This window comes from Dinoponera quadriceps, unplaced genomic scaffold, assembly GCF_001313825.1.
Source record: "Dinoponera quadriceps isolate SergipeBrazil2010 unplaced genomic scaffold, ASM131382v1 scaffold453, whole genome shotgun sequence".
NCBI lineage: Eukaryota > Metazoa > Arthropoda > Insecta > Hymenoptera > Formicidae > Dinoponera > Dinoponera quadriceps.
The window spans coordinates 597,684-617,479 of NW_014554678.1; the positions used below are offsets into that span (position 1 = coordinate 597,684).

The 19,796-nt window shown below is 42.3% G+C and overlaps 2 protein-coding genes across 4 annotated transcripts in view; one reads left to right on the forward strand and one right to left on the reverse strand.

Moving 5' to 3' along the window:
- LOC106740749 (cyclin-dependent kinases regulatory subunit-like) overlaps window positions 1-867 on the reverse strand; it is a 2,067-nt gene extending 1,200 nt beyond the window's left edge. The window contains exons 1-2 of one of the 2 annotated variants that reach the window (XM_014612083.1): window positions 573-642; window positions 80-167 (exon numbers count right to left, since the gene is read on the reverse strand). In XM_014612083.1, coding sequence (XP_014467569.1) covers window positions 80-138 — 59 coding nt within the window. In that variant the 5' untranslated portion in view covers window positions 139-167; window positions 573-642. Of the gene's footprint in view, window positions 1-79; window positions 168-572 lie in introns of both variants that reach the window. The other variant, XM_014612082.1, reaches the window with a different exon arrangement.
- A 336-nt stretch (window positions 868-1,203) lies between these two features.
- LOC106740771 (5'-3' exoribonuclease 2 homolog) overlaps window positions 1,204-19,796 on the forward strand; it is a 33,928-nt gene continuing 15,335 nt past the window's right edge. For both annotated transcript variants that reach the window (XM_014612142.1, XM_014612143.1), the window contains exons 1-15: window positions 1,204-1,396; window positions 1,615-1,742; window positions 1,839-1,950; window positions 2,044-2,217; window positions 2,440-2,602; window positions 2,698-3,158; window positions 3,229-3,435; window positions 3,581-3,721; window positions 4,095-4,246; window positions 4,432-4,600; window positions 4,927-5,016; window positions 5,186-5,342; window positions 5,931-6,159; window positions 6,257-6,463; window positions 6,738-6,820. In XM_014612142.1, coding sequence (XP_014467628.1) covers window positions 1,322-1,396; window positions 1,615-1,742; window positions 1,839-1,950; window positions 2,044-2,217; window positions 2,440-2,602; window positions 2,698-3,158; window positions 3,229-3,435; window positions 3,581-3,721; window positions 4,095-4,246; window positions 4,432-4,600; window positions 4,927-5,016; window positions 5,186-5,342; window positions 5,931-6,159; window positions 6,257-6,463; window positions 6,738-6,820 — 2,548 coding nt within the window. In that variant the 5' untranslated portion in view covers window positions 1,204-1,321. The remainder of the gene's footprint in view (window positions 1,397-1,614; window positions 1,743-1,838; window positions 1,951-2,043; window positions 2,218-2,439; window positions 2,603-2,697; window positions 3,159-3,228; window positions 3,436-3,580; window positions 3,722-4,094; window positions 4,247-4,431; window positions 4,601-4,926; window positions 5,017-5,185; window positions 5,343-5,930; window positions 6,160-6,256; window positions 6,464-6,737; window positions 6,821-19,796) is intronic.

The window sequence follows — 19,796 nt, forward strand, 5'->3', positions numbered from 1 at the left end:
ATAGTCAAAGAAAATTGGTACATTATATATGTATAAAAATTTTATTAAACTTAAAATTATATTTGTAATCAAAATATACCTGTATTCATATTTATCATCATTGTATTTCTCAGAATATTGAATTTGATCCACTGGCATTTTGCTTTAAAGTAACTAGACTAATAAAACTGAAAATAAAAAAAAAACAAAATGATTTATATAAGAAAACTAATACCACTTAATCATGTTGAAAATAGACTGCAAAGTAAGAAATCAATAATGATAAGTAATACATTAAAGAAAGAATAATAAATACCCTTGAAAACACAAGTAGTTTAATGATTTGTATATTTGCATATTATATGAAAACAAAATACATATTGTATGAGATATTTACTAATATAACTCTAGAGTGTTTACATATATATATGTATATATAATTGTATACGTTTAATATGTTTAATATAATTGTATACCTTTGTATATGTTTACATACATATATATATATATATATATGTATGTATATATATATATAATTGTATGAGAAGTTTTATTTAATATATTATTAGTGATATTATATTGATTCAACTAACCTAGAAACTTTTCTTGTAATAATGGTTAGTAAATTCCCAAGTTGTTCCAAACTTTCTCCCATACACTAGAAACTTCATAAAATTAAAAACTACTTTTACGACAATTAATTAATAAAAAAATTTAAGTTAAAATATAAAAAAAACTCGAATGTTGCGAGTTAGCAAGTGAATTATCCTATTCGAATATTGGGTTGTTATACGTCACATGTCAGGCGTGGTGTAATGGCTTCTGCCTACAGGACGCGGAAATACTTGTCGCGCGGCAAGAAGCGACGCGGCAACCAATAAACTTTCAATTCTCGTGGAAAAACGGCACGGTAATTGGCTACCGCGTCCTGTGAGCAAAAACCATTACATCTAGAGTGCGTTCCATTTAACAATTTCTATAAGTGGAATACACTCCTAGAGAAAGAGTTAAGAACTTTAGAAATTTTTTATCTGATATGGCAAACGTTACTACGTTCTATGGATAAAAGCCACTAGTCAACCGGCACATTTGACAGATCGTACGATGCATCCTCAACGAGCAAACATCGATGTTTTTCAAACACCGATGATTTTGTCCATCCCTAGTTTGTTTAGAGAATCTCGAAAATGTATTGGTAATTCTGTCTTCAAGCTGCCCCTATATTTGTCCATCTTTGCTACACGTTAATAGTGGTGTATTATTGTTATATTTGTATTGATAGTGTTGTAAAAGAATTAAAAGTTTTTTTTAACACTTTCGTTAAATCAAATTTAACGACGAGATGGGTGTACCGGCATTTTTTCGATGGTTAAGTCGAAAATATCCCTCCGTAATCGTCGAGTGCATTGAGCAGAAGGTATGTTAGGTTAATTTTTACATGTATCTTATATCAATGTATATTGTTAAATTATACCATGTATTTATTATGTTTTGTAAAACCGGGCCGTTCCGAGATGAAAAATGAATATAATATCGGATATTTGTAAATTAAGATTTATTTTTGTCATATGTATGTTGCGTAAACATAAACTTGTTTAAGAAACTCATGTAATGCAGCATTTTGGTACTTTATAGCCAGTGAACGCAGACGGGGTATGTATTCCTGTAAATTCTGCAGATCCAAACCCAAATGGAGTGGAATTTGATAATCTTTATCTTGACATGAATGGTATAATACATCCTTGTACACATCCAGAAGATAAGTGAGTATAACATCTTGCAAAGAATGATTTGTAAGATATTTAACTCCTTTTAATGTAATTCTCTATATTAATTTGATTATTTTCTTTCTAACATAGGCCAGCACCTAAAGATGAGGATGAAATGATGGAAGCTATTTTTGAATGCATTGACAGATTATTTCGCATTGTTAGACCAAGGAAATTGCTTTACATGGCGATCGATGGAGTTGTAAGTGTTATTATGTGTAAAGAATATTTATAATTAAAAAAAACTAGACAAGATAACTGATGTAACTGCAACGTGTAATGGTTTATTATAAAGGCACCCAGAGCTAAGATGAATCAACAACGATCTCGACGATTTAGAGCATCAAAAGAAACAACTGAGAAAATTGACGAAATACAAAGAATACGTACTGAACTGTCTCTGAAAGGTGCATCTTTGCCTCCTGAAAAGCCAAAGGAAGCGCATTTCGATAGTAACTGTATTACACCGGTATGTAGTAACAATAAATTATACATAGTATATATAGTAATAATATATGTAGTAACAATAAATTATACAGTCAAATATCTACCTATATATAATATCTATAGATATACATTTTCTATATCTATAGGTAAACATTTCATTTTCATAACAATAATTTATTTGAGAGTGAGTTTTAAAGTTGTATATTATTTGTACAAACATGCCGTTTAAAATTTCGCGTTTCAGGGCACACCGTTTATGTCAAGATTATCGGCATGCTTACATTATTACATTCATGAACGTTTGAACAGTGACCCAGGTTGGAGGAATATCAAAGTAATATTAAGCGACGCCAATGTACCTGGTGAAGGAGAACATAAGATAATGGATTTCATACGGCGACAAAGATGTACGTTTCTCTCTATCCTTTACAATACTATCTTGAATATGCAGATTATAGTAGTATATTGTAAATATTATATCTTTCGTATTTATATTTTACAGCACAACCCGATCATGATCCTAATACGCAGCATGTCCTATGCGGAGCGGACGCAGATTTGATTATGTTGGGCCTTGCCACTCACGAACCTAACTTTACTATCATTCGCGAAGAATTCAAGCCGAATAAACCGAAACCGTGCGATATATGTGGCCAGTTGGGGCATGAAATGCGTGACTGTGTCGGCGCGGAACCGAATCAAAAAGAAGAGGAAAACGCATATGGGTCCGAGTGCCAGTTCATATTTGTGCGTTTAAACGTTCTCCGGGAATATTTAGAAAGAGAGTTGTCTATGCCGAATCTACCGTTCAAATATGACTTTGAACGAGCTGTCGATGACTGGGTGTTTATGTGTTTCTTCGTAGGAAACGATTTTCTACCTCATCTGCCTTCTTTAGAGATCAGAGAAGGTGCGATCGACAGACTCGTTACTCTATATAAGAAAGCAGTATATAAAACAGGGGTACGTATTATTTTTTAGAAAACCAGTTAACATGGAAAGACAACGGGATATAATCTCGAATTGTTTACAGGGCTTTCTGACAGATAGCGGAGATGTTAACTTAGATCGTGTGCAATTGATAATGTCAGATCTTGGTGATGTTGAAGATGAGATATTTAAGAAGAGGCAAGAGAATGAACTGGCTTTCAAGCAACGTGAGAAGGACAAGAAGAGGAGAAACGAAATTATCAGTAATTTCAAACCAAAATGGATTCCTGCAGGACAATTTGCGCCTAATGTAAGATTTTATTGTTGCCGTGCTATAAAGAATTATTATTGCTTCTATAATCAGTTTAATGTATAATTATATATCTATCGCAAACATACGCCCAGTGGAAATTTTATCACATAAAACATATTAAATACCGTACAAATTTTTGCAGCCCCTTGGACAAGCAGTGAAACCTATAGAAAATGCACGTTATGAAGCTTATCAAATGCGTGTACAAGGTAGAAACTATAATGCAAATATCGCCGAAAATAAAAATGCTAGTCATGCCCTAGAAAGCATGTTACGGCCTGAGGTAACTTAGATTCTCTCTATGTGATATTATGTTGCACGGATTTTCTTTTATCATGTTCTACAAAAAAAAATATTAATCGAGCGGTTTATAATATTGGATGTACCAATATCGGTCACGACTGGTTTTTATCATCTTCTGAAATATTTCTAATAAAAATAATATAGTAATAATATAGTAATAAATTCCACAATCAAATTCACAAATAATATAGTAATAATATAGTAATAAATTTCACGAAGTATAATATCATTCCTAAATCTTTGTGTTTATTATTATTCATTAATCATGGAAAATATTATCACGCAAATGTTTTTCTGTAACTATCGCGAAATATACTATGTATAATATTAAAAATTAATTTCTTGTTACACAGAACACTGGTAACAGTGGAAGAAAACGTAAAATTGAGGACGTTGAGTCAGATGATGAACAGGTGCATGACGAAGTGCGTCTTTGGGAGGATGGTTTCAAAGATCGATACTATGAATCGAAATTTGGCGTATCTCCTGATAATCTCGCTTTCAGGTAACAGTAGACATGAATTATTCTATATTATTTACATACAAATCTTATTGATCACTTACTTATTCACATTGTCTCAAACATGATAATTTTATGGTGTTGCAATGAAAATAACAAAAAAATTATTTCGGAAGATTAAATTAATCCCTCTATATATATAAATATTTATTATATTCGTTTGCTTGCAGAAATAACGTTGCTTTACAATACGTGCGGGGTTTATGCTGGGTTCTACGATATTATTATCAAGGTTGCGCGTCGTGGAGATGGTATTTTCCGTATCATTACGCGCCATTTGCAAGTGATTTTATCAATATCGGCGGTCTTTCTACGGAATTTGAAAAGGGCACTATACCGGTAAATACAAGGAATCTTGTAAAACATATTAAGCGGATGCTGCAGTGACGACCGAACTTTGACGAGAAAGCGTTTTCATCTAAGCAAAACTAAAAATGTCAGTAAATTATTGACATTTTAAATGTGATATGGGAGCAAACATATTGGTAAATGTGTGTATTTTGTGTAAAAAAGTTCTAAATCTTATAAAGCCATTTCGGAGAATGATAGGACCTGTAATGTCAGTGAATCACCGATCACTCCAGCATCTCCTCAAATGTATTGACTTGTAATTAGCTTTGTATAGATATGCATTTACACCATGACTTAATTATATCACTTTGCAGTTTCGCCCATTAGAACAATTGATGGGTGTCTTTCCTGCTGCTAGCAGTAAACATGTGCCTGCGCCATGGGCGAATTTAATGAGTGATCCAGTATGTATATACTCTTATGAACTAAATGTTTAAAATATTAAGAAAGTTATATTAAAACAAATGACAAAAAAGTAAGAGAAGCTTATACTTTTATTTCTTAATCTTGTGTAGATGAGAGTTAATTGAAATTTTCTCTATTTAAACGTGTCATTTTACCATTTATTCACAGAGATCTCCGATTATTGACTTCTACCCAGAAGATTTTAAAATTGATTTGAACGGAAAGAAATTTGCATGGCAAGGCGTGGCTTTGCTTCCGTTTGTGGACGAGCAAAGATTATTCAAGGCTCTGGCGCCGTACTACGATAGTCTAACCGAAGCAGAAAGTAAATGATACAAACATTTCTAGAATTGACATAGCATGTGGCGTAACTATCAAATCTTTCATTCTTTGGAAAAGTTAGAGTGAGCCCTTCTTTAGCCGGTAATTGGCCGGCTGGAGACTTTGCATGGGAACTGATAAAAGCATTGTAGATACTTCCGGGGATACAGTATTGTCAAAATCAATCGTTTGGTAACATACTGGAACGAAAGAAGATGTCACGCCGTTGTTTGCTTTATGAACACTGCTCAGGACACGTATATGTCTGTAAGAAAAGAAAGAAAGGACCTCTTAACTTGAGCATAATGTTTATAGTTCAAAGACTCACGGATAACTTCAGAGTTTGATGCATCGTGTGCTTTTTTTTTTAAATAGTATATAAATAATTTCAAACCGTATCACTAGCATAAGACACTTGAGCGAATGCAAAGAGACATCGACAAGCGAATTTCCCATCAAAGGTGTCGGTTTTCATCTAACAATAGAATCTGTGGCGAGAAGAAAAATTACACTAATGATCTTCAAGCATTGCACGCACATTCAAGAATTGACGCCAGTATACTTGTATTAATGTCGCGTTTCTGTTTTTCAGAGAAGAGAAACATTCGTGGTGATGACAGGCTGTATGTTGGCATGGGAAATAATGGTTATTCTTACGTAAGAGGCATATATGCTAATCGTGTCGGATTTGACAAGGAGCTGGAGATAAGTATAGAGGGTATGCGAGGTACGGTGCTCTTATCGGAGGATTGCGTGATTGAAGGAGGCACGTTACCTTCGCCTGTAAGAGGTTTACCAGTCAGGAGCAACAAGATATATTGGTAAGCATGCCAGGATCTTGTCTCACTAAAATGATGTATATGTACATAAAAGGGTGTCAAACTGATGAGGGCGAAAAACTTACCTCCCGATCTACAGCGTCAAATTCAGGGATCCAACATACGGCAGCAGCCATATCTTTCCTGCTTGCAAGCTGAAAGGAGCTAAAGAACCGCCGCGCGTCCTGAAACCGCAAGACTTCGATGCTATGAATCGTGACAATAGGAACCAGTGGAAGCCACAAATCGGCTTCACTCGATCCACACAATCCGTTTCGTTAGGACAAGCGGGACACAGGATGCTCGAGTAAGCATCACTATCCGTCAGTGCAACTGTTCGATAACTTTCTTTCACATTTTGACGAACAGTTGGAAGTACAAAATACATGAAACATTTATATTAAGGAAAAGGAAATAATTTTCATCGCAAAAGCAAACGAAAGCTTGTAGTTATCAGATTAGACAATGTGTCGTATAAAATATTGTTTTAATTATATTTCCGAATGTACTGTTATGCTATTGTACCGAAGCAAATGTTTAAACAAGCCAAGCGTTTTATTGGACGATATTTCTATTTGCAGGCGACATACGAACCACAATCGACCACCGACATATGCGAACATTCCTCCACCAGCCAATTTGTATCAGCCGCAGTTTCATCACGGTAAGTCATTCTATGTTTGTATACACGCAACACGCATTAAGAGTCAGTGTGATGCCAAACATTTCAAATTACGAAATATGGAAAAACACTGAATAAACGAAGACGAAACGAGTGTTAGAGCTGCTTCGTTAATATACAATAAATAAGACTCCCATTATCTGTATTAATAGGGAGACATGAATGTTCCGATAGACAGGGTGTTTTCGATAACGAAGCGCTCGCTTTCCTATCATAGAACTTATCTTTTTTTAGGAGAAGAGTAATAAAAATTTATAAAATTGATAATTTGCCTATATAATTGTATGTATCTTGTATCTGGTAAATCACGCAGATTTATTTCGCATTCGAAGAGGGATTTTGGATTATTTTTACTTCATTTATTTCTACTTCGCGTCCGGAGATGGAGACAGTTGTCGCAAAATTGCGAAGAATCGTCGCGATTATATACTCCTTTTACGTGAAAATTTCTCCATATGACGTTCGACTCGTTATATCATTTGACGAATTCAGTGATTTCGAGGATGAGATCGGGGTTGACGTATCGATCAACAACGAAATCGCTGGGACCTTCGGCGGCGCATAGGTAGTGGACGGACGTGTTTACGCTGACGGGGAACAGGGCACGAGGGTGGAGGGGATTGAATTGGAGGGTCGGAGAGGGCTCGCGCGGCGACCCTAACGGAATAGCGTTTCGCAATCAGTCAGTCAGTCAGTCAATTGTTTTCTAACTGGGACCGGTTCCTCCCGTTATTTATTTCATCTCCCCTTCCTACTAACCCTCCCACTCCCCTTGTTCTTTCGACAATGCTGGGATTAGGAGAGCCGAGTTAAAGTCAGCGAGCAAGCACACGCGACCTTACCTCGATTAACGTCGTCGAGCGAAATCGAGCGGAGGTGCTCGATTTTTTTTTTATCGCTTAGGCTGCGTTCGGAAATACCATTCTGAGGATAGAGCAAGATAAAGCAGAATAAATGGTAGAGTATACAAATATAATGTTAAATTAACACATTCACTTTATATTGGCAACATACTGTGCGCTTTTCACTACTGACATGAACTTTATTTAAAAAATCTGGAATTTTGCCGATCTTAGAACCTTCGAATATTTCCGAACGGCGCGAGTTTCAATGGGTGCACCTACAGATGAAGTTTCCGAACATAGCTTCACTCGCGTTTAAAGGACATTTTTGTCCTCCCCCATGACGCCACTGCGACGCGGATTTTCAACCGATAGCTCGAAAGAAGAAATGGACTTTTGGAGAATACGTCAAGTATTAGTCACGTCTCTTCGTGTTCCTCTTTCTCTCTCTCTCTCTCTCTCTCGCGCGCATTTTTTTCTTTCTTTCGTTCTCGCGGAAGCACAGGGATGTCGCGACTCGTCGCTGCGCTTCACCTCGCGTCACGAAGGTGAGGGTGGTGAGGTGTCCGTGGGTTGGTGGACACAAGCGGTGGTGAATCGACTTGTCGGCGGGGGCGGTGCTGGGCGAGCGGGGAGGAAACTTTGTCGAGAGCTGGCGACGGGGCGGGAGGGGGAGACCGCGAAGCCGAGGGGGCTCTCGTCCGGGATTAGCTTCGGGGGTAGTTCGTCACGTAGAGCGTGACTCCGGCCGTTTTGTTGTTTGGCACGTCGAGGCGGTGGTGGACGGTTCCCCGGTTTCGCCCAATTATAAAACAAACGCGGCGCACTCCGTAATTATCCAATTAGCAGACGTACGGCCTGCCCTCCTCCTGCACGCCGTGGCATCTCGTACATCACGTTTCTCTCGGCCCCTCGTCTCATTCGTCTCCTTTCGCTCTCTTGCCTTCGTTACGTTCCTCATATACGTTCGCTCGTGGCGCACAAAGACGAACACGACCATCGCGTACCGATGACTTTGTCGCTCGTCTCGTGACTCGATTGTCGTCAATCCACCCAGTCGTTTCTTTGCACTTACGTTGTCGAGCGAGCGAGCGGAGAACCCGGTGATCTTCGCGCTGCGACATGGGCTGTCGTCTCTCATCTCTTGGTCAATACGAGGACGAATCGGGATCGCGCGTTCAATCGGCTGCGCGAAGAGATAGATTATAATAGACTTCCTTTATGACTTATCTGGTCATTGGAGGAGTTGACATTCATCGGCGGTTTTTCTCTGTTCTCTTCGTAGTCCGTTCGCGCATTCAACGTTGCGTAAGCGAGCCTTTTTCAATCTGCTTTTTTTGCAGTTGAACTTCTTCCTGAGAATTCACTTTTGAAATAATGAAGCCCGTTCATTTGTCATTCAGTCCACTGACTTTGACTATGCCGGTTTGCTCTTTAACTCATTATACGTGTTATATTTTATTCCTGTGTTTCATTGTATATCTTGACCCCACCGGTCGGCCACGTCTTTATGCCCGGACATAAAAACAAAACGTTATATGGAATACGGCGCAGTCTCGTGTGTGATTGATTTACCGAGGGGAGTAAATGCCACGCGCAGACAAAAGCGAACCCTCGTCGTGAGAGCAAGTGTCGAGGATACGAAATGATCCCGTGAAGAACGCGAGAAGCTCGCGTTTTCTTCCAGCGGGCACTCTCTCGTTGTTCTTGCATTTTATTTATTAGCCGGGACTCAAAAAAAGAGTTTCCGTGGAACCGACGGTCCTCAGCCAATTACACCGAGCCGAATTTTATCTGAACTGTAAGGATGTCATCTGGCTTGGGCGATCAATTATAATTTTTTTCTTATACGCAATATATAAAACATAGCATGAGATATGCAGTGTAACATCATATTTTCTGTAGTTTTAAAATTTCGGAGAAAAATGATTTTTCCCCCAATTTCCGCGGATTCTTTCGATTTCTTACCTTCTTTACCGAAAAAAAGTAGCAGATTTTAACCTAACGCACGTGAATCTTTCTAAACAAATTTTTGTACTCTTCAGCAGAAACCGAAGAAATTCGCGGAAAAATGGAGAAAAAACGATTCATTTCCCGAAACTTTAAAACTGTCTAATATATCGATAACTAAGAATTGATATCTCGTATCCGCAAGGATGGCCATTTTAGCAAAGTCAGAATTTTGTCTCTTTCGACCCGTGCCTGAGAAGAGAATGATTTTCCAGCAGACTCGAGAAAGGCAAAAACATCTTGTATCTTCGAGGCGTTCAGAACAAAGTAAATTTTCAAAACGGTCCTTCGTCTCTCCCGAAAACTTGCGATCTCGCATGTATAAGGTATCACTCGTTATCCATCGATATACAATTTCACGATGCGACTAATTACGCATTACGCACGTAAATTAACGAGACGCGTCGGTGACTGACGCACCGGCATTCAGCGTATCAAAGGTCCCTCCGGCGAAATAAGAATTATTCTCACTCGTTCGTAGATAGGTTTCTTACGCCGACAGCGCTACAGGTGTAAGCGCGCTTACGTTTTGCATTATTAACCCGGTATGCGCAACCGGCGATGCTGCACGAGGCAGCGGGGCGAGGTGTGGCGAGACGAGGCGAAGCGTGGTGAGGGCGAGCGCGAGTAAACAAGTAAACGGTATTTCCGCCAGGAGGGATGAAGCTCGGCCGAGAGGGAGGAGGTTACACTTTGTTCGTTCGTCCATCTCCGCGTCCAGATGACAGGTGCAGGGACCCCTCGTTAGACAAATTAAGCAACCTTTCTGGCCTCGGTGCTGTCGGTGGTATATCTTCGTCTACTTTCATCTCCGTCCACCCGTCTCTCTTTCTCTCTCTAACTCTCGCTCGCTCGTTCTCCCTCTTTCCTTCCACACGCGCGCACACGCGTTCGTGTTCGTCCGGGACAGGTTTCGAGTGGACTGCAAACACTCGTATAGCAGCGGCAGCAGCGGTGGCAGCAGAGGCAGCAGAAGCTCGAATTGCGCGGAAACCATGCACGAGCCTTACTACGATCCGCAGTTATCGCGAAGAGAGAAAACGCGGCGCGGTGATACGCTTCCTTCAGAATCGTCTTCTCGAAATTATCCCTCGGCCTTTTTTCGAGACACGTTCTTTTCTTCTTCTCCTTGCGTAACGCAAAGTTCGTTCTTGCCAGAGATCTCCCGCTGCCGCCGGTGAAATGTTTCGAAATTAATACCCGCGTTTCACGAGCGCTCGAAGAGTGAGGGAAAGGAAAATAGAGAGAGAGAGAGAGACAGAGAGACAGGCAGAGAGAGCAAACGAGGAATAAATTACGACGCTATTCGGTGTAAACTTAGCGGAAAATGGATATATGTATAAACACGCCGGGCATACGCGCGCTGAAGAACTCGTGAAAATAAAACGCGGAGCGAAAGAAGATAGGAGGAAGAAAGGTGCGCGCGTCTCTTCTCCTCTCCTCTCTTTCCACCTCTGCCGTTTCTTCTCCCGACCATTCATTCACCGCGGCCTATTCACGGTACGTTTATCTACCTGCCCATCATGGGATCCCCATTAAAGACGGGTTCCATTCACCTACGCGCGCAATGACGAACTTATCCCTCGGATCTTGGCAGGCAGTCAATGTCTACGGTTCCCTTTTGATCCTCGCTTCGAGCGATGAGAGGAACATTTGATAATCCTTGACGCCGCGACAGGCAGAAATTGAATCGCCATTGACTCGGTTTTTCGGGGAGGAGTTACGTTTTGCCGGAGTAATATCGCCTCGCGAGTAACTAATGACGTAATGTGCGCGCGAGTTCACCCTGGCGCGGGTGAAACCGACGTCGAGCGGAATTCGCACCGGTCCCGTCATTATTAACGTCGCCTCGCTCCGACTTCGCGTATCTTTCCGCGAACTTTATCGCAAAAACGAATATGTATACATAGAAAAACCTCGAAATCGGGTAAAAGGACGAAATTTCCTCGCAGAAACTGTAATCGAACCAAATAGAGTAAAAAGTCGAGTCGAATCGACAATCGTAGGAATTCAAATTACGAAAAGATTCAGTCGATGATAATATATTACACCGAAAAAAAAAAAATTGAAACATAATTGTAGATGTGATATGGATCTTCAACTAACGCGAAAGGTAAGTCTTTTTTTAAATATAGACAACATAATTTGATATCAAATATTCTGTTTGAATGAAAGTGTTTCATTAAAATAAGTCATGTTGTTTGATAGAAAGAAACAATATTATTCAGAGGAAATAATATTTTGTTTTGAAATAAAAAAAATTGATTTTATTACACATTAAATATTGTTCCACTGAAACAAAAGAAAGTTCTTTAACATTCTTCTAACATAGTGTTAGTCTTTCAAATAATTTATCATTTGTGGTACGAACCGTAATGTCTGAATGAAAATACGCAAGAGAAGTGTCATTTCACGTAAAATATACTTATTGTGTGAGAAACCGAACGATTTTGTTCGTTGAAACCGAACATTCGTTTGTTTGCTCTATTTCAAAAGACAAATTTGTCGATCGATTAAAAAGATTTGAAGAAACTGTAATCGAAACTTGATCTTCCTTTGAAAGTGTGAAATGCCGTAAGTCGGCGGAAACTGTAATGGCTCGCTGGGCTCACGCATAACGCACCTCTAAGACCGCGCGTCATAGATCGCGGTGCTACGATGATGCCGAGCGCGACGTAAATTAGCCGATAGACGATGGTATCAGTGACGCTTGCTTCCCGAGCGAACGAGAGGGGCTCGTGTAAGGCTTGTTTTCCGTGGTATATGGGGATGACGGGCGTCACCGACAGCGCCGCGGCTAATTTCCTCGGCATTGAGCCGCATTGTACTCTAAATCGACCTTCCCACCTTCGGAAAGCCACCCACCGAAACCGCAACGGGAACGCGAGAACCCCTCCCTGCATTCGTCGGGGGCTTATTGAGAGTCGGGGTCAGCTATTTTGCCGACGCGCGTGATATAGCTGTGTCTGAATGACTTTAATGGCAGCCATCTCGCGCGGTTTTTCTTCGCGCTGCCGTGGATTGTTTGTCCCGATTAAGAAAACAAAGACGCAAATAGACACACGATTAAAAGAAAGGAATATTGCAACGCCCATGGCCAGGAGTGTTTGACAAAACGCAAGGATCCACAAGGTCAACGCTCACGGTACCACGAGCTGCGAAAAAGTCGCAGGACTTTTCATTTTCAGAACATTTCTTTCTTTCGATGTCCTCCTATCTATTTGCGTCGTTGGTAACGCACATCCTTTCGTACGCACCGACGAAGAGAAATCGCTACGCGGCTTGAGGACACCCGGAGAACGAAGGGTGAGCGAGCGACTGAGCCTCGAGAGGGATCCGCCCTCTCGTGAAGACTCCACCCGGTAGACAGTCTCACTAATTACGCCGCGCCTCATTAGGGTGGAAGCACCGCTGTCACTTAAGGACACGTACGACTACTTGTGCTTCGGCCTCGTCAAAGATGACATTTTTTTGCTTAAAAGCACGAGCGCCACGACGAAGGGAAAAGAGAGGTACTGATATTCGCGATGCTACACCTCGAGAAACGGATGACGACGCGCGAGGAGAAGTAAAAATCCTTTGTCTTAAGAACAGCAACTCCGAAGGCTGAAGTTGCGCATTTAAATGAAAATAAAAGCGAACGGTTTGTTACACATTAGGATCCATCACCGTGTGTGGATTTCCCTTTTGCATGCGACATAAGAGACGTGTGAAACACGTGTAAAAGATGAAGATATTTTTGTCTCAACGATCTCGCCTCGATATTTCCATACAAGAGGAATTACGAGGAAATCGAATTTATATGAGGGGAATCAGCGGTCTCGTTAAGAGAGGTAAAAAAGGATGAAAGGCTCGTTGCGTCAAATCGCAAATACTAAAGTGGTAAAGCAGCGAAGTAAAATTTATTACACCGCACCCTACGAACGCGCGTTATCGATCCCTCCGATTTCTTAATCTTCATTTTTTCCAAGTATTCTTATACCATCATCCTTCGCTCGATGATTTTCCTCATAGTTAACCAAAGCTATTTTCATTGAGACATATAACGTGAATTACGTAATATAATTGAACTTTGTGAGCGTTCTGATTGTGCACTCACCGTTGCGCGTTGATATCCCGCGACATCCGGCCGTCCGGGTCCAGGTCCTCAACATCCAGCCTCCGTAGAGTCCGGTCGTCGTCCCACGTCGGTCGCACTTCACTCACTGTACTTCACTGTACCGCACTCGCGACCACGATAATACTTAGCGGGGTTGAATAGTTGAGTGAAAAGTACGCGATAAATTACAGTGCTTCGAGATATATTCGCGAAATGTATGTAAAAAATCGTGAAGAACATCCCGTTCCTCGGACACTTATATTTCATCGAAAAACGAACTTCGCAATCTGAAATCTGATTCGCCAGATTTGAAACAAAAAGCAAGTTTGCTGGTGAGTCATGTCGATAGACGTCAACATAGCAAGTTCAAGTCATCGGCTCAAGACAGCGCGTTTTTATTCGTTAAATTTGTTGAAAACAAGAAGTAGCGAGTAGAAGCGGGTGCGGTAACTTCAGAATTTCGGTGTGAAAACTTTTCGGACAACTTATTGTTGTGATTGATTAAATAAGTGATGATAGTGATGGTTTCGCGACGTAGCTCGTTCGAGTAGTTTTACCTAAGTGTGACACTCGAATCGAGCGGACCACTTCGATCGATGTTAAGCGGGGTTGCTTTGATTATCAATTCCTCGCTTGACCGAGCCTCGCGTCCGACAGAAAGGACCGTCCCTCCCCCTGACACGTCCAATTCTCCATGAGCATCAAATTCTATTAGAGTCCCGATGTCGGTGCGCGATCTCGATTTGTGTGTGCCGCAAAGGGTCCGTGCAATTTATAGTGGCTAATCGAAAACCAAAATCCTCCCCCGCGGCTATGGGCGGGAGAACGAGGATATAATGCCAGGACGACGATACGTAAGACAAATTATCGAGGAAAGCGCAGAATTTTCAGGACTGTTAGGCCCCGATAGCCTCGATCCGAGGGCGTTCAACTAATTAACCCGAAATTGTCATCGAATCACGAAATATTATACACATACGCGGGATCATCATACAAAACGTTGCGAATTATTTTTTCGAAACCTATCAGTTTATCCGCCGACCCATAAGCTTGTCTCAAAACTCAGACACGGACGATAGATTACGACTCTGTCAATCGGTATTTTATCTTCGCAATCGAGAAGTGTTTCTTGAGAACGTATCTTGAACGAATGCTCGATTTTTTGTCCTTTTTCATTCCCAAACTGAAACAGTATTATATGTAAATAATATATGCAGAAAATCTCATAGATATAAGAAAACCGGAACTTGAAATCAGAAAGGCATATTTCCATCCGCTATGCCTCCAGGAGAAGACTCGTAGAGACCCCGCCAGTCTCTCGCGCGATCGACCTGTCATGTCACGCCGCAACAACACGATCCTCCTCGTCAGGGGGATGACTTCCGGTTTCGCTTACGCGTCGGATCTTCAGTGCCGGCGTCGTCTTGAATTACAATCCTCACGACCTGACGCGAAGTGAGTGGCCCCCGCAATTGACCGACCGACCGACTGTTTACAGGAGCTCTCGGTCGAGCGCAGATAGCGCCGTAAATTCAGGCAGGAGGCACCGGCGAGATCCGCGCGTTTCGTTCAGCCAACTTGCGTGAATGAAGTTCCTCCTCGCGCTTCTCGGCTTGTAGTAGCGCATAAAGGTAAATGGTCCGTATATCCGAGAGTGAGCGCATGAAAGGACGGTCCTGTATCGCTCGGGACCGAGCGGTACACCTGTTCCGCGCCCTCTAATTTTTTCCTCCCTTTTATTCTTTTGCGGCCCTCCTCGTTTCCCTGCGATCTCCCGAGGTCGTGTCACGGAAAGGACGACGGACGTCTCGCGGCACGAGGAACCGGCCCGGCGACAACGGGCCATGCCCAATCGTTCGTTAACGTTATCGTCGCACAAAATCGGCTGAAATTTGCCAACGTTGGTCGACAAAGCGTCATTGTAGAATTCGCTGCATTCGTCTAACGACTCGTTAATTCTTGAGTAACGATGACGGTGACGAATTATGTTTTAAAATTAACGCTAAATTAAAATGAACGCAACGCGTTGCTTTCTTCAATGAGTAACGAGCAATTCTTTGAGAAATTAACTTCCAACCCTGAATATCGATTATACCTGCTGCGTTTCGGAAGTCAGAAAATTCCAATCCACGCTTTCGGTGGTTGGATTCCCCCCGTTGGTTCAAGATTAACAACGTTAGAACTCGACACGAAGATCTCGCGTGAGTTTCCAACTAGTGCGTTGTCTGACTCGTTGCAGGAAAAATTCGTTGTCGTCGGAGTCTCACACGTCGTCCCGCTCTTGCAGCTCCACCCCGTTTTTTTTTCCATTCTCCTTCGGCCGTACTCTTTCCTTTTTCGCTTTCATTCCAATTAACCTTGAAGGCACGGGGGAAGCGGCTAGAAACGGCTCGCCGCAGGATGCGAGGGAGAACCTCCGTATAAAGGGGGCAGTCGAATGAGATTAATTCAAAAATGTCGACGAGCTCTCGCGTCCCTCGGTACGCGCATTCGTTTCCACGATAAAAACTCTACACGGTGTAACCAAACGAGAGGAGATTCTAGCTCGGGATCCCCAATAGGGGACCCCCTTTATAAGTAAGAAAAGATCCCTCAAACGGAAATATATTCGGAAATGATTTTTTTCAATATTACTTAATCTCCAATCTGCTATATACGTCATCGTTACTGTTTTAATATACGGATTGTTACTAACAATGATCCGTGGTCTCAAATAAATACAGGCGATACGTCGATTCTCGCGAATTCTTTAAATTAATAAATACTTGCTATCCTTGTCCAATTGGATTTATTTAACTCGAGCCAGTATTTTATTACACGACACCGCTTTCAGCAATTTCTACTTCTTCTCTCCAGTACTGTACGTAACTTCCCCGTTGATAAAACGTTAGCTTCCCTCCTTTTTCTCCTAAACTCGTGGCTGTTCGTCCGCTTCCCGGCCGCGGTTTTTCCTCTCGCCGCGGGAAACTCGGCGCGAGCGTGGCACTTTTTTCTTCTTTGGTTTGGCGCAATTTTCTCGCGCTCGGTTGCCTCGAGCACCCCGCTCCGTGATTCGGACGCGTCCGTAATATCGGGAAAACCGCAGTAGTGCTCGAAATCCGACGTTAGTATCCTCGTGGAAAGTAAAGAAAAGGTGAGCCGATCCCCGGAGGGTGCGGTTTTCCACCTCATTTCCGCGCGAAGTGAGGGAACAACGATTGTGGATAAGAATACGGAGCCTCTTTCCTTTTTCTCCCGCCTTCTCTCCTCTCCTCTCTCTCTCCTTTACCACCCTCTTCCCATCCTTGCCCTCCAAAGCTTCACCAACCCTCTCTCTCTCTCTCAACTCCTCTATTGTGCCCTCCCATAGTGAACGGTGAAGATCATCCGGAGAATCGGATTTTTGTGTAAGCTCCTCCGCCACCGTGATGGACGTAATTTTTTTTTTACGTTGGCCCGCCGCACAACATCGATTTTATTTTTTAAGAGTTTCCTCGATCGCTTCGAGATCTACTTGCACGCGATAAAAATTTGCAAGATGTATCGAAGGTTTACGCTGACGATGTCTCCTGGGATTGTCGACCGCGTGCCGATCAGCTCTGAAGATCGTCTTCTGCGTCATCGGAAACGCGAAGTGCCAAAGGCACATATTTAAAAGCCGATGGAGTCCGTGACACGTTCGGAATCTCGCAAATCGTATCGGGTTTCGTTCTTTCGTAAAGCTATAGCTGAGGTGGAGAGATCTCTTTAGCCGGATCGCCCGCGCTTCCGACGATCTCGCTTTGGCCGGCCCCGACTTGTTGACCTACCGTCCCATTCCTGAAGGATCCAATTTCGTATTTTCGAGAACTCGGCTAACGATCGTGTGCGATCGGCCACGTTCCACCGAGCTCAAACGCGGAACCTTTGGTTACGGATCCCCTCCTCCTCTCATCTTCTCGGCATATTTGCGGCTCGATCGGATCGCGCTTCGATCTTGCAAGACCGTGCCGAGTGTCAATGAATCGAGTGCGAATACAATAAAAAGAGTCTCGCTATTATTTATCGAATTTATGTAAAAGCAAACATTGGAAGAGAAATAAAAATTTTGTTATGTCGAATTTACTAATGCGTTGACCGCCACGCTGAAAAATCTGTGGGCTTTTCCAAAGCTTAACTAAAATTGCGGTAATCAAAGTTACGATTAATACTTCCCGGTACATATATTCGTCAAATAAATTCCTGTTGGTCACATATTTGATTTGTTAGATGCAATTAGTATATGAATGTATATGAATGAGAAGTGATAAAATCATAACGTCGGTCACCGATGACTCCTAGTTCATGGCAGTCGCATGTTAAGTCGTCATCGTGGCGTTAACATTCGCGCAAACTTCAAGTAAGTTGTCAAAAGCGGAAATTCGTCAAAGAGTGGGGGCAAGCGATTATTCAACGAGTGACTTATGAAAGAAGCCTACGGAATAGCCTAGCTCAGGTTCCTCTCGCTAGCGCCGCCTTCGGCGGGAAATCTACACGCATCTACACGTCAAAACTACTTCAGGCTTCTCGAAGAACCCTTGATTTCGCAATCCGTACGAAAGTCTCGTGACGCATAGAGCGGAGGGCAAGAGAAAGGGAGAGGGGAACCGAGGCGGGCCGAAATCCGTTGGTGGAAGAGGGAAGCGACACCCCTCATGTCGGTGTAGCGTTTGAAGGAGACGACGATTCCTTTTGCGAGGAGCAAATCCTGACGGGGCCGCGCGGGTGGGGCATATTTACAGCCTGGAAAGAGAGGCTCAGAGGAAAGAGGAAGGAAAGAGGGAATGGAGGAGCTCCTGGAAGGGGTACGAAAAAGAGGGCGATGGGATTGAAGCATCCTCGACAGTTCTAGGATACTCCTTGCCGGTATCCTGGGGTCCTTGCTGCACAAGGACCATTCTCTTCTTCTTCTTCTTCCTCTTCTTCAACGCGCTACTCGCTCCTACGCGAACGTTTCGTCTTTTCCTCTTTCTCTCTCTGTTCCTCCTTTTTACCCATCTCTCTCTCTGTTTCTCTCTCTCTGTCTCTCTTTCTTTTTTTCTTTCTCTCTTTCTTTCTTTCTTTCTTTTCTTTCTTTTCTCTCTTTTCTGCGCTGGATTCCCTCTTTTTTCGCGATACGTCGATCAGTCTTCGCTTCTCAGTTACGTTCTGTCGTGTATCTTGCTTTCTTTTTTTCTCCCACCGCATCGTCTTCTCTCTTTCCTTCACTCGGAGAGTTACTTTCGCGACGCTCTTGCTCTTTCTCGCGGACTTTTCATCCTCGTTTCGTCTGCGTGCCCTTCTCGTTTACTTCTCCCCGGAGTGATCGTGTATAAGATCGAATATCACCTAATCGCGAATCTCGAGATAGAGAAAAGTCTCTTGTAGCATTTTCTCAGTGCTCTCCGTCGAGAGACCGGGACTGCCGGGTTCAAATATGTTTAACCTTAGAACAGGTAAGAGACAATACTCTTCTTTCGAGATTTCTCTCTCTCTCTCTCTCTCTCTCTCTCGTGATATTTATTTCTACAACTTTATTATCGCTTATATTACTTCTACAATTTCTTATGTGTGTGTGTATATGGCTATCTTTCCAATTATATTTTCTCTCTTTTTCTACACGTGATCTCCGATTAAGAATCGGTAACGAAATACCGGAAGACTGGAATGAAATTCGGCCGTTCCATCATCGAGGCGGACGCCGTGAGCAAATATTGAGAGACCCCGCGAATGTAAAAAGGAAAACATAGACTCGAGCGTAGTCATCCCGTGGACTTAGGAGAATGGAAAAATAAGAATAGGGCGAGAGCGTGGTGGGCGTGTGTAGGCATGCATCCGAGATAATGTGGAAGAGAGGCCAAGAGCCCTCGCTTTGATTCCAAACTCACTAGTATATCCGAACGGCTCCCTATAACTCGAGCACGTGCTCCAAAGTGCATTTGAATTCCTCCGGAATCTGCCGATCAGGCTCCTTCGTTTTTGTGTTCTCCGACGCGCCGGTCAATCCGCATGCGAACGACACCAGCCTTTA